Source organism: Ricinus communis, chromosome 1 (assembly GCF_019578655.1).
Source record: "Ricinus communis isolate WT05 ecotype wild-type chromosome 1, ASM1957865v1, whole genome shotgun sequence".
Taxonomy (NCBI): Eukaryota; Viridiplantae; Streptophyta; class Magnoliopsida; order Malpighiales; family Euphorbiaceae; genus Ricinus; species Ricinus communis.
Genome location: NC_063256.1, coordinates 33,117,506 through 33,131,231, shown reverse-complemented (window position 1 = coordinate 33,131,231; position 13,726 = coordinate 33,117,506). Strand labels below are relative to the sequence as shown.

General features: G+C 33.3%; 2 protein-coding genes across 2 annotated transcripts; one reads left to right on the top strand and one right to left on the bottom strand.

Annotated features, from left to right (window-relative positions):
- The first annotated feature begins 3,115 nt into the window (after positions 1-3,115).
- Positions 3,116-4,609, top strand: LOC107261873. Its single transcript, XM_015724091.3, has 2 exons — positions 3,116-3,267; positions 4,062-4,609. Exon 2 carries the CDS (start codon positions 4,077-4,079, stop codon positions 4,389-4,391), a length of 315 nt encoding a protein of 104 aa, XP_015579577.2. The 5' UTR covers positions 3,116-3,267; positions 4,062-4,076; the 3' UTR covers positions 4,392-4,609.
- A 932-nt stretch (positions 4,610-5,541) lies between these two features.
- On the bottom strand, positions 5,542-13,144 carry LOC8271503. Its single transcript, XM_015724090.3, has 8 exons — positions 12,922-13,144; positions 12,583-12,826; positions 11,385-11,447; positions 10,933-11,069; positions 8,610-8,647; positions 8,386-8,431; positions 7,229-7,393; positions 5,542-6,093 (listed from the first exon to the last, which is right to left on the bottom strand). Exons 1-8 carry the CDS (start codon positions 13,028-13,030, stop codon positions 5,918-5,920), a joined length of 978 nt encoding a protein of 325 aa, XP_015579576.2. The 5' UTR covers positions 13,031-13,144; the 3' UTR covers positions 5,542-5,917.
- Positions 13,145-13,726: the final 582 nt, after the last annotated feature.

Sequence of the window (13,726 nt, the reverse complement as noted above, 5' to 3'; positions counted from 1 at the left end):
GAAGGATAGCAGCTCAGATTCTTCGCGGAGAGCCTAACTTTCCCCCTTCTCAAATAAGAGATTTTGGTTCAAAAAGTTAGATACATGCTTGGAAGGGATTATGCACCCCAACAATGCTGAACATTGAGGTCAGCCTCCTGTCAGCACCCATTTTTCGAATTTAAATCAAGAAAATTATGGAAAACCCAATGATGAAAGCTACTGCCTTTTTCGAGTATCAGAGATTGAGGAAGAATGAGTCTAAGTAAAGGATGGAAATAATTAGGCTTAAAATTACTTTTCAAGAATCAATTTGGACTCAATTGATAGAAAAATAAAGTTTGACGGGTAAAATGATAGTTTTTACAAATTCAGAAACTAAATTGTCAAAAATTTGAAACTTTTCTCCTTTGAGCCAATTGGCTCTGTGCACAGCCGAGTCGACTCTACGCAGTGCTGATTGGCCGTTATTTTTCGAATCTGACGCTGTTTTATGTATATGTTCAACCTAGAACATCAAAAATTGGTAAAAATAAGTTCTAGAAGGTATTTACTATTATTATTGGGACTCTTTAAATATTTTTAATGATAATTATTTGAATATAAAAGATTTAATCCCCTTTTTATTTGATATTAATCTGATAGAGGGAGGGATAATCATAGTTTATTTTTCAAATAATTGATTAATTATCTGTATTTCTTAGGATTTCCCTACCCTATTGCTATAAATAGACTGATACACCCTAGGTCTAGGGCTAGTAGCAACATTCCTCAAAGTTTTAACTACATCGACATATATAAAGAATTAGCCTTTAGCAAGCCACTAAGTAAGAACTCCAAATTAGGAAGCCCATTAAAGAACGAAAAGAGCTTTTTTTGAAAATCCAAGGCAGAACTGGATTTCCAACCAATCTTTGATTTAATAGCTTCCTCGTCTCCTGAGACTCGTAGAAAAACAACCAACAGTGACAACCTAAGGGTTCCCCACACATCTAGCATCAACATCATCTTTTCCATTAAATTTGTTCTATGTTCCTTTATGATTTAAAAATATGATTAGGGTTTATTTATTGTTTTCTTATATTTTTTAATGATTAGAATGATATCTATTGCAAAATAACATGCTTATAAATTGCTAAAAATTGAACATGATAATATGAACATGTTGGGAATTGAATATGATAATAAGAACATGTTAGGGCTTTGGATCTGATGATATGCCAGCTTTTGGTTTTTTTAGATCCATTAGTCAAGTGATAAGGATTGCATGTTAGGTTAATGATTTCTTCATATTTTAACAATTAAAAGTGGTTTTAGGGTTCTAGGATCTAAATTTGAAATTTGCCGCCTCCATCTACTGTTTGTCTAATTTTCTAGAGTTTTGCACTATTTACGGTTTCCATTTAATTTTATGTTTTTTTTGCACTTTTAATTTAGTCTCGTGCATTCCTAGTTCATTTTTTTTTTCTCCAATGCATGTAAAAATCAGCTTCTAGGAGTAAAAACTAGAGAAAATTGTGAAAAGGACTTGCCAAACATCTCAGAGCCGATCGGCTTAGTGCATAGCCAATTCAGTTTTGCGTTGAGCAGATCGGCTCTAAGCCCTAGACCGATTAGCTGTGTGTTTCTATGGGCCAATTCTTCAAGTTTTGTGCTATTTTATGTATTGTAAATTAGTTTTAGGTGTTTTTCCTTTTATTTTGTAGTTATAGGAGGGTTGTAATAGCTAGATTTACTTTCTGCACTTTACTTTTTTTACTTTATTTTGATGCTAAATATATTGTTATATGATTTTCTAAATAAAATTGGACATATAGGCATAGGCTTTAAAATCGGACCTAGCATAAATGTAGTCCATTAGGTTAATTAATGGTAATTGGGCCTTAGAATCAACATAGACCTACATGTTATAGTGCTTGAGTGTAATATATAACTATTGCATTTATAAATAATAGTCTGTTAAACAATAAAATTAAAGACAAATATACACAAATAAGAAAATTGGCTTTCGAGTTCATATCTGGATTTGTGATGTAAGCTTCCGGTGAAACGTCACTCATTAGTAAAAGTGTCCCGATGAATTACCCGGGTGGTGACTCCCATTTTTGCGCTAGTCTCCGTGACTATTTAGCATGTTTCCAATTAGGTTGAAAAGCCTTATAGTGACGTAGTCACTAAAGATATTTGGATGTGCGCCTGAAACTGCCACCATAGTGGCGACTCGCTAAGGATAAGAGAAGTTGATTCTAGTGTATGTTTGTCGTTAATTTTATTATTTAACGAGTGGTTCTTGCATCACTACACATAATCACACATTATGCACTTTAGTCCCTATAGCCTCAATGGCGTCGATTAGTGGTTTTTTGGTTCCACTTGAATCTTGAAATTGCGACACTGGCCAACCATCACTCACATATAATGATTGAATTCTAAAAGTATTAACATGAAACATTAGAGAACAAAATGGCTATTAAGGTAAACTTGAAGAGTGTGTTAATAATTAAACTTAAAATAAAGGATTAAATAATCTAGACACCAAGATAACAAATTTATTATCAATAAAATAAATTATAATAATCTTATATGTTAAAAAAAAATTTATCAACCATTCAAATGAAATTAATACAAGTAAAATTTTTATTTTTAATATAATTTAATTTTAATGTCTAATAAAAATACTAACTTTTAACTATTTATTTTATTTAGAAAATTTAAAATTAAACTACATAATAATTTAATAATATTAAATAAAAAATAAGTATTTTTAACATGTTTAAATTTTTTAGGATTAAATTATGCTGAAAATTAAAAGATATAATAAAGTAAAAGAATATTAAATTTATCATTTTAATTAGACACTAAAATTGACTTGTATTAAAAATAAGATTTTACTCTAATTTGATAATAAAACTAATTTTGAATGAGTTTGATACTTGATAATAAGTTTAAGGATCAAATTGTAATATAAAATTAATAATTTAGTTATTCGACTAACACAAAAGGAGCTGTAATTAGTTTTATTAAAAATTCAAGGGAGTTTTAATATAATAAAAAAAATACAGGGGCAGACTCATATATTAAACCAAATCTAGAGGGTTAAATGGTATTTAGCGCCTAAAATAAATAGGAGTGCGACGGTGTCGTTTTAATGACCACTACATGGCGCACACACTGCTGCCATCTTCTCTTCTTCAGTCTCTCAGCTTTGGCAACCCTAATTAAGAATATGTGAAGATTCTCTCTCTAAGCCAAATTGACACTACTTTTCCAAGCAATTGACTTCTCAAGGTTACTTCCAAACCTCACTTTTTTTTTGTGATTAGTAATTTTGTTATCTGGGTCATGCTTTAAAAATTTTTGTTTTTGAAATGATGAACATCGTATTAGTGTTTCCATTGATTCTTTTGCCTTTTTCTCTGTCATTTGATTGCAGAAGGTGCAAGAATTTCTGGGTACTAAATAACTCCATGTATTGTTTAGTGTTCATTGAGTAACTTAATTGTGCTGTTTTGGTGTTTCAAGAAATGACATTATGTATTATGGTATCCAGTGTTGCTTTTTCTAGAGGATAGTGCATTAGTTTGATTACTTTGAGTTTGTTTGAAGTTTAACAGTGAAGCGGGTGTGCTATTTTAGGGGATAGTTCACTAGTTTGAATACTCGAGTTCCTTTTGTAGTTTAACAGTGAAATTTTGTGCTTTAGGGTAGTTTCAAGTGTAGACTAGACTTTTTGTAGTCTTAAAATTGGGGGCACCAGACTGTTTGAAGTCATCTAAACTGGGTCTGCTTATTGAAGTGGTTGGACTGGTTGACTGCTTGGTTGAACTAATGGATTCCTCTCATGGAGTCAACATATCCCAATTCCCTGCTTCTTGCATTGCTACATTACACCAACCTTGCCATTTTCCTTATGTTTTTTCTCTCTATTTTATGATGTTGCTACCTCAAACTAAGGCCTTTGTGTTCTTAACAACAATTGACTGAGAGTACCATATTTGATTATAATATTTGAAATTATAAGGGTCCTATTATGCTTAAGTTTGATTTCATATTGATTCTTTGTTTGTTCAACTTTTCATTAGAAAGCATCAAAGGAAATGGCTAGTGAGCATGATGGAGAAAAAGCTGAGCAAAGCACAAATCTGCAGGGTTTTACAGAAATGGTAGTAGAACAATATCAAAAAATCAAAGAGAATGCAGAAACTTATCCATATGTGTGGGGATCGTATATAGTAGTGTATGGTGGTTTTGCTCTGTGGACTACCTATAGATGGAGAAAACTTCGGAAGACTGAGGACAGAGTACGAGCTCTTCAAGAGAGACTCCGCAAACTTGTTGACTCCCAAGAGTCTGCATCTACAACAACCCAAAAGATTCCTCCTTCCATTGATAAATCCCCCTCCCCAAAATAGCTTATACTCTTTAGCCTATACCTCTAAGAAACAAGCAATTTTTGAAGTTTTAAATATAAAACCTTTTTCCAAATTGTTCGTATCATTTACCTTTCAGAAAGAATCAAAGTTGTCAAGCTGTTGAGCAAATTATAGCTTTTGGGTCCTTGTTCTATAGTTCAAGGAATTTGTTAACTTTCAGATTTAATACAGTAGTGCAGAAATTTTGCTTAATGTCATGGATGAGTTCTTTCAGGTTTTCTATTTTACTTTGTATTATTATTATTGGGTTATTTTGATGGCATTATGATTTGTACTTGTACTTGATTTTTCTTTTTCTTTTTTTTTTTTTGGCTGCATTCTTCTTTGATGGCATGTGACACATGTCTCTGTTTGCTGGGAAACTTAGCATCTGGCATTGCGTTGTGTGCTATGGAGATGGGATTGTGATGATTAATCAAGGGATCGTGATGGTTAATCAAGGCATGTAAAAGAACAGTTGAAAATGATGTTGTTGGCTCATGTAGAGAGTAGGATTTGAGGTGTTGTAGCTTATGCAGAGATGGCATCTCAAAATCAGTGTTTATAGTTTATACTTGGGGAAAGTGAGATCCTTTTTGTCAATGTACACAGGAATGTGGTTCCATTCTGTACAGATATGGAGACTTTCTCATGCTCTGCCAGTCTCTGGCTGCAGTCAATTCAACTCTGCATAGTCAGATTGGTTTAGAGGTACAGGTGCTCCTTTATATCCACCTTTAGAAAAGCTACAATCCTTGGTTGATTGATAAAATTGGAGTCCTGGGCAAGTTCCGAGGTTTATATTTAAAGCACCATGGGTATCAAACAGTCCAAGCTAGCAGTTGAAATTGTAAGGAATACTGAAACAGCTCTGATTATGTCATGTCTAACAATAATATTGAGAATAATAAGACAGCTGAGAAACCAAACTTACATTTCACAAAGTTCAGAAAATTGTGACTTCCGTCAGTAGTTTGTACTACTTCGGGTCCATCACATGTATGCTTTCTTTGGCATTGAAAAGTGCTTCTTTTTAAAAAGGATTTGAAAAAAACAGTTTATAAAAATTTTAAAAAATAATATATTAAATTTTAAAAAATTCTAAACCTGTTCTCTCGACACGCAACAGTAATTCCAAGCACACCCGTAATAGGCCAACTATGATGAGAAGTTTCGACGGATGGACAATATTTACATTTAAAACTTTGTTACAAGAAATTCAAAATTCTGAGTCTCAGGAACCACATTCTGAGATCAAAATCAGTTAAATGGTAGCAACCAATGCCACAAGCCAAAGATAGCTTCAGAAACTTCTCATCTCTTCCATGTTCAATATCCATGATTAAATATTTGGCAGGAAGACTATCTACCTCGAAACCCTGGCAAGAAACATGTCTATTTCAAAACCTCGGCAGGAAGCATGTCTATTTCAAAACCCGGGCATGCATATCTTCCAGTAATTCTCTCTGTACCCTTAAGAACTTTGTCATGGATCAACATAATGATATATTGCACATGACATTTCTTCAGCAACGTGCCAAGGATGCACTATAATCTTTAACCATCAATATCTCGCCACATAGCTTCCGAGGCACTTGCTGCAATTCATTTCCTTCTTGCCATGCTTGCCCCACTGACACCCCAGGTCCAACATGACGAACATATATAACAACCTGATCATTGAAAGGATACGGATGCTTTGCTGCAAAAAGTGATTAAATTTGGTCAGACTGCTTATATATACTGTGCAGCCAAAACAATAGAACACATTGTTCACAATAAAAGAGGAGAATTTGATTAGTGGTTTTATATCTCAGGCAAATAGTCAGTCAATGAGCTCTCTTCTTTTCTTCTTCTTTCTCTTTTTTCCTTTCCTCTTTTCTTATATGTATTTCGTAATAGTGGAGGAGGAAGAGTGAGTACCTACTTGAAAAAAATTAGCACTAGATGAACCTATGCATGAAATACTATAAATCTCATTACTACAAGGACCTATGGAAAAGACAACATGTCCTTCAGCTCCAGATATATAGTCCAGGGGTTTCAAGTTAAGTACAACCAATATGCATTGCCATTTTAGCAGCACAAGGGAGAGCAAGTACAACACAAATCACAAAGTTACTATAGATGATTTAAATGACAAAGCACACAATTTCTACGCCCAGATTCTTCATTAAAAAGGATGGCCATTGTGAAGAGAACGTCATAGGACTATAATCAAGATGGTTAAAATGAAAAGGTACAACGAAGGTCTAATGCAATCATAAATCCTGGTTAAGTTGCACAAGGAGTTCTACAAGTGACTACAGTTTGACCACGAAAAGACATGCTTGTAATATTAGGTTGCTAGGGATGAGGATATGGAGTGGAAGAAAACCAGATAATGAATGTCCTAGCAATATGGAAGGCGTCCATTAAACATAAGTTGAAAGAGGAATGATTGAGATGATTTGGTTTTTCTAACATAAACTTACAATATATTGGTATAGAAGGTTGAGTATATTCAAGTTAAATAAATGATTAAAAAGGATTTGGCAGTATTAGAAATTCTCCGAGTGTAGCCTCAAATGAGAATAGTGAAAGAAAGTGATTGATATAAGCAAACCCAAATGGATTAGGGAAACAGGCTAGTGGAGTTGAGTTGGTGAAATGAGATACCATTATGGGTTTATTCACAAGATCTTCTAGAATGTAGATGAATTACCACCATTATCTCAACAAGTCAGGGGAAAAGAAGTTCTTATGACTTTGTTGCAAGAACACAAGCAGCAAAACATGCATAAGAAATTATAATTCTCGGTCAACATATCAGCTACAGTACCATAAACAAATCTCACCTGGTGTTGGAAAACTTTGAGGATAATTATGGAGATTCAATTGCCCGTCTCCCAGTTCATATGCTAGATCACAAGGCTGCTCTGTTGACATTACTTCCCCATGTTGTGTTACCATAAAATACAATGGACTAGTCGTGTTAGTAATTTGAGCAATTAATGATCCACCTGTTCAAGCATTATTGTTATCAGTTAAGAGACATTGGGGTCAAGCAAATTAACCTTGTAAGCAAAACACAATGGCTTATAACAGAAAATTTATTTTATGAACCAGAAAACTAAAAATGCACCCCTCAGACATCTCTGAAAATAAATGAAATTGGACAAGGGGAATAAGCAATATAAACCAATCAAAAGCAAGATACTTGAAAGTACATATTGATTTTTTTATCTATTTGTAGAAATTTAAGGGTCACAAGGAGCATGTGAAAAAGAATTAGCCTGATAAACTAGACCCGTTTAGCAGGGTTCACAACTTGATATCACTTGTCTGGCAGAAGCCTCATACAGTGCCTTCATCTTTTTAATGATAGGAGGTGAACAAAATACTAGGTTTAGGCAGAAATCATTACTGCAAAATAAACTGCATCCAGAGGCAGCATGTATCACCTGTCTAGTGCAGGGCAATAGGACATTCAATACAAATTTGCACTTGGCAATTGGCATCACGATAGAATGAAAGGATATGGAAATGGATGCATAAGCACAAAAGCAACATAAATTCAATGTTTATTTTAAAAGAAAGGGCACCGTCATATATATGTGTGTCTGTGTGCCGTGTGTAATTTTACACACTGTAAGTCCAACTCTAAAAGTATTTGTGAGGGATCAAACCTGATCAAGTACCAAACCCCAACAAAAGCCACAACCAAGGTTTGAACTCTAATCTCCTACATTACAATGTTGGCACTCAACCATTGAACTACTCATCCAATATTATTAATGCAACATGAACATAAATTGAATCTGAATAAGCTGGATTATGAAATTTTAAAGACAAACAAATTTGATTGTGGCAGTTCACATCTCTTCCCTTTTTGCATCTCTTTGCCCCCAAACCCAGCCCAAAAGAAAAAGAAAAAAGGACCAAAGAAAACCATTTTAGACGTAAATTCATTTCCTTCATCTGTCAATAAGGGAAATACAAGTATCGAACATACCTATCAATCTTCCATAGGTCTTCCCATCATTGCAACGGAAAATAGCCTGAGAAGCCCAAACAAATTTGCATCGAAAAAAATGAAAGTGTCATTGCATAAAGTGGAAGGGAAAAATAGAAGGAAAAAGAAGGGAGAGAGAGAAGAGAGAAAATGAGCTAGAAAGGAGAATTAAGAGAACAAGAAAGGTAAGAATGTCTTCATCATACAAAGAGTTCAGAACTGACCTTCTTGAAGAGTTTCAACCAACCCATAGGCCAAGGTCCTAGTTACCAGTTTCTCATGTTAGTATCATATTGTCATGGAAGGACGGCATATATTAAAACTTGGAGAGGTGAAATATAAGTAAGAAACATGCGGTGAAATGCATATGCTTGTCTTGAATCATCACCATTATCAGTTAATGTAATTTGACATTATTTAGGATTTCCAAATAAAGACATGGAGACTATAAATAAGGCAGTCAATAGAATTCACTATGGGTTTAGTTGCAGGATTCAAGCATTAAATCTAAACCAATGGGATAGTCTACAAAATTTTAAGTTTCATCAACCAGGAGTGGCCCTATCAAAGAGGACCATCTCTCTTTACCTATTGTCAGTACCAACTGTCATTTAGAACATGTAGTATGTCCCTATTTTCTCCTAATCACATTTACAGCTGTCATGACATTGTTGAATTGTTACCACATTCTCGTTAAAAATTACCCCCTCACATTTACCATTTGCGATCTTTTGGACATTTTGGACTTCAAACTCCCCTTCAATTCTCGTTCTCCCTTTAAAATATTGTCATATATTATTCCTTGAGGATATTACACCTGACGCCATACAGTATTCCCTAGCCTTCTTTTGTTCCCCATATCATTCTTCCATTCTTCTTATCTGTCACAGAACACCTGGTCATGATTGCACACTTATTATATTGGATCCTCTACTTATCCTCATTGCCGTTGCAGATATCCAGTATCGCCTCTCACTTCATCATTAATTATAATCTACCAACAGATGATGTCAAAAAGTGTACAATCTGTATAACTTTTCAGGAGCATTATTGTAAATTCAAAAAAATATTTTACAAGTAAGCAAATTAATTGTCAGCTTTCTAATTTTAAGTTCAAGTCTCTTATTAATCTATGTAGTCTTCTTGTACCCTTTCTCAATCAAATTAGCAAAGAGCATATCTTCTAACTGAGGGTGAGACAGCGAGAACCTTGATGCAACAATAAGGTTGCTCTTTTATGTTCAGAAGACCCAGAGGTAAGAGCTGTGGAAGCAGCTTTCTCTGCAGAAAAAGCAAGGGTCCCTCCAATCCTCACAAATCAGGAAGTCTCACTTCTTATATAGGATCCGAGTCCCATAAGGTTTAGGAGGCCAGTAACTTACAGTTCTTGATGTTGCAAATAACAACATATCAATTCTTATAATGTTCTCTTAGCATTTAGTAAACAAGAGAGACTTTCAGTAATTTTGGTTCTATGGATTGTGCAATGCGATTCAGCCCTAGGCATGACTGCCTACACAACCTTGGTCACAAAACCTAGAACCTTACTATTTTTCATCTGTTTTGCAAGAGAATCATGATCCATTTCAAACATGAAATTCAGTATCAAAATCATCAATTTCTTCCTAAACTTTTTCCCCAGACAGTATTTGGGTATGGATGATGATGCTAAAAATGCACCTGCAGTTAGCATTATTCAATCTAAATCAGTATACCAAACAGAACTAGTGTGTTTTGATAATTTCAGTTTTCTTTTCTAAATTTCAATTTGTTTAACTGGAGTTTGTTCAATTAACTATTTTATTACAGTTCGATTTGGTTTTTGAATTATAATAACTAAATCATCCTAAATACAGTTTAGCATTATTTTTATGCCGTCTAGTATTCAATTAAGAGTAATATCGTTTGCACTTACCCTAATAACAGCCTCTGCCACAGCAACCCTAAACTCATAATCAACACCAAGCCCTAGATATAGCTGTCATTGACACCTTACTTCTCATTCAATAATCAAAACCTCTCTCTCTCTCTCTCTCTCTCTAATAAATGACACTTGTTCATTCCTGAAGTCTCGTACTGACCCTTTCACTGCGATAACTAAATAACATTGTACACGAATTAAACTCTATTTTATTATGGCCTTTAATTTTAATAACCAAATGCAGAGATTTAACCTTGATTGTCCTTGATTACTTAGTTTTATTTAGCTAAGAATTAAGATTGATATTGCTGTTTTATCCCTCCCACTGCCAACAAAAAATAAATAAATAAATGAAAAGAGGGAAAATAAAAGAAATAAAGCTTTTCTATATCCTTTTCAGATGTATTTGAAAGATGCAATTGAAATAAGAGACAATGCATGAATCATCTCAAAACAAATACATAGAGAAATGGTGAAGATAAAAACTGACTTCAGCTGCAATATTCACATCTAACTATTTCAATCAATTTAAATGTTTCTCGATCACATAAGCTGTTCATAATACCCTAAATCTCTAGAGACACACTCATCCAACTAGATATAAAAAGAACATTTAGATGAATTACCTCCACTACTTCGGCAATTATAAAATTCAACTGATGTTTCACAATCTTCACAATTTAACAAGTTGGATGAACTTTTCTTAGCTAATATAGGATCTTCGTACCGGGTACCAGCTGTCTGCCAAGCTCTTGATATAAGCCTACATCAAATTCATCCTATAATATCAATTGCCAATTTAAGCCATTCAAATATGTTTTCATGTCCACGTCATGTTATTTGCCATTCGTATACTATTTTTTCAAATTCCCGAATGGCCGCTCCCATTGAGGGAGTCACTCCACTAGACCTCCAAAGTCTAGAGGAGTTACGGCTTAGTGCAGTAATGATTCTTAATTTACCAACAAATAGAGGAATAAAATGGGAAGAAGTTGAAGATAGAAGATAGGAATCAGAAGCTCAGCAAAAAAACATTTTAAAAATCAAAAGAGCTAGATAAGCTTCAATGAAAAGTAACCTAGGTTCTAACAAGGCCAGCAATCTATGACGTCTATCTTCTGGAATATCTTCAATTTTTTTCCTGCAGATTAAGAACAACAGAAAACAGAGTAAATGAAGAATTACCAGCATATGTCATCTAATAAAAAAAAAAATAAGTAAGTTATCAATGCCTTGAATCATATACAAGTAATAGCGGAAAGATAGTAGCAATTTTGGTCTTCCTTTTATTCTGCCAACAAAAGATCTTTAGCATATAATATTACTTGATGAGGATCAATCAGTGGACAATAAAGATGCAAACTTGGCTCCTTGCAAAGAAAGATAGCAAGGACATCCATTAGAAACCAACTGTGAGTAGAATATGGTGGATGATACATCTCCGAGAGAGAAACCACAAAAACTGTTCTAGTTGAACTGAGTTCAACCCCAGATCTCATTTCATAATTTGCATATATTCAAGCAAATTTCGGAATACCATTTAGAACAGATAAAGACAACGGAATTAAGAATCTATTAGGCTATTATGCCCACATTTGATATTACCTCATTTTTATCTCAAAAGAATATAGAACCATCTCTTTTTGCTGCATAGGAAGCAGTGTTCATCTCAAAAAACATTCATTATTGAATCAAATGTTCAGAAATTGAGGGGCTGACCATCAAATATTTACAATCAAGGCGGAGTAAATTACTTCATGTGTTTTGTGGATTTTGAGTTAGCAACACTATACAACAGACAATAATTGGTCTTTACATCAATACTGAATATCAATTGCACATGCAAATGTATTATAAAGAAAATTTTTTGGAGCTCCTATTCTTTCTTTTTTCTTTTTTAAGTAAAGCAATCAATATAATTAACGGAAATACAACAACAAGAATAAGTGTGTATAACCACACAATTTTTCACACAAAATGCAAAAAACCATCAACTATAAGCAAAGTAAATCCCATAATTGTTAAGATGGATCTAATATGTAAGAATTGAATTTGAAGCACAGTTCACAGTTGGATATCGCGGCATACAGAAATAGTATTGAAACGACATTGCACCATGTTTCATTTGCAAATTCAAAGTTTTGAGGTTTTCTGGAATTCCTTAGTAAATCCAAGCTATATATTTCCAAGAAACTTGCTTATAGTATCAAAATTTAACAAAATATTCACATGCCACAGAGATTATTAACAGCAGCAGATACACTTATTTGACTCACCAGAGATAAGCAGCTGGATTGTAAGACTCAGGTTCCAGAGGAATCAAGTCTTTAGGAGGATCAAGAAATGCAACTGCATCTTGCTCATCCAAGTATGATTTTTTCCCACTTGGCAGAATCTCATAGGGTTTATCATCCCATGGAGAAAGCTGTTGCTGTCGACCTCCATCGACGGCTCTGATTGCACCACGAGAAAAATTAACCAATCTCCCTCTCCTACCATTCCATTTCTCTTTTATTAAACCTGAAAAAGAAAACCACAAAACAAAAATGTTAAAAGATTGTTTTTTTTTTTGTTAAAATTTCTTTTTCTTTTCTCCCAACTGAAATGAAATGAACCTTTTACAGAGATTGCAAAGGTGATGATAGGAAAATTTTCATGGTGAGGGATTGTTGGAGCTGATGAGTAGACAGTGTTAGGTAGAGGGTTGCTGTATGCTGTGCTCATCTTGTTGGAAATTACAAAAATTGCAGCATGTTCGGAAGGTGGGAAAATGGAGGGAAGGCAAGAAGTAGGGAAAGCAGAGAAAATAAACGGATATTTCTTTTTCTTTTTCTTTTTTTTATTTTCTTTGGAAAAAAATAAAAGAAAGAAAGAATGGAGGGTTAAAAGTAAATTTGGGTGAAAATAAAGAAAAAAAAATAGAATTGCAGAATTAATTATTTGCTTATCTGACTTTTGCTTAATCGAATAATTGAGTTATCAAATAAAAATTATAATTTAACTGATATTATCATTTATGCTAATTAGAAATGTTAAAGGAGTGTTTGTTATTGTTTAAGTTTTCTATTTTCCTTTTTAAAAAAAAAAAATCAAACAAAATGTATTTATTTATAAGTGTTTAATTTTTTTTCATTTTCTTTTTAAAAGTTTAATAAATAAATAAATAAGTGTTTTACAGAACTACAAATTTTGATTTTAAAATTCTTTTTTTTTAATATGCATAATTCTTTTGTATTATATCTGTAAATCTTCCATCTCTTTTATATTTTTGCAAATAGTTTAACATAATGAGAATAATTTTATAGAAATAAATAAAATAGTTTTTAAAAGTAAATAAAGAAATAAATAATTTTGAGTTTTTAAAATTGAAAACAAAAAACATACAACTATAATAAACAGGCCCGTTTAAACTTTAATATT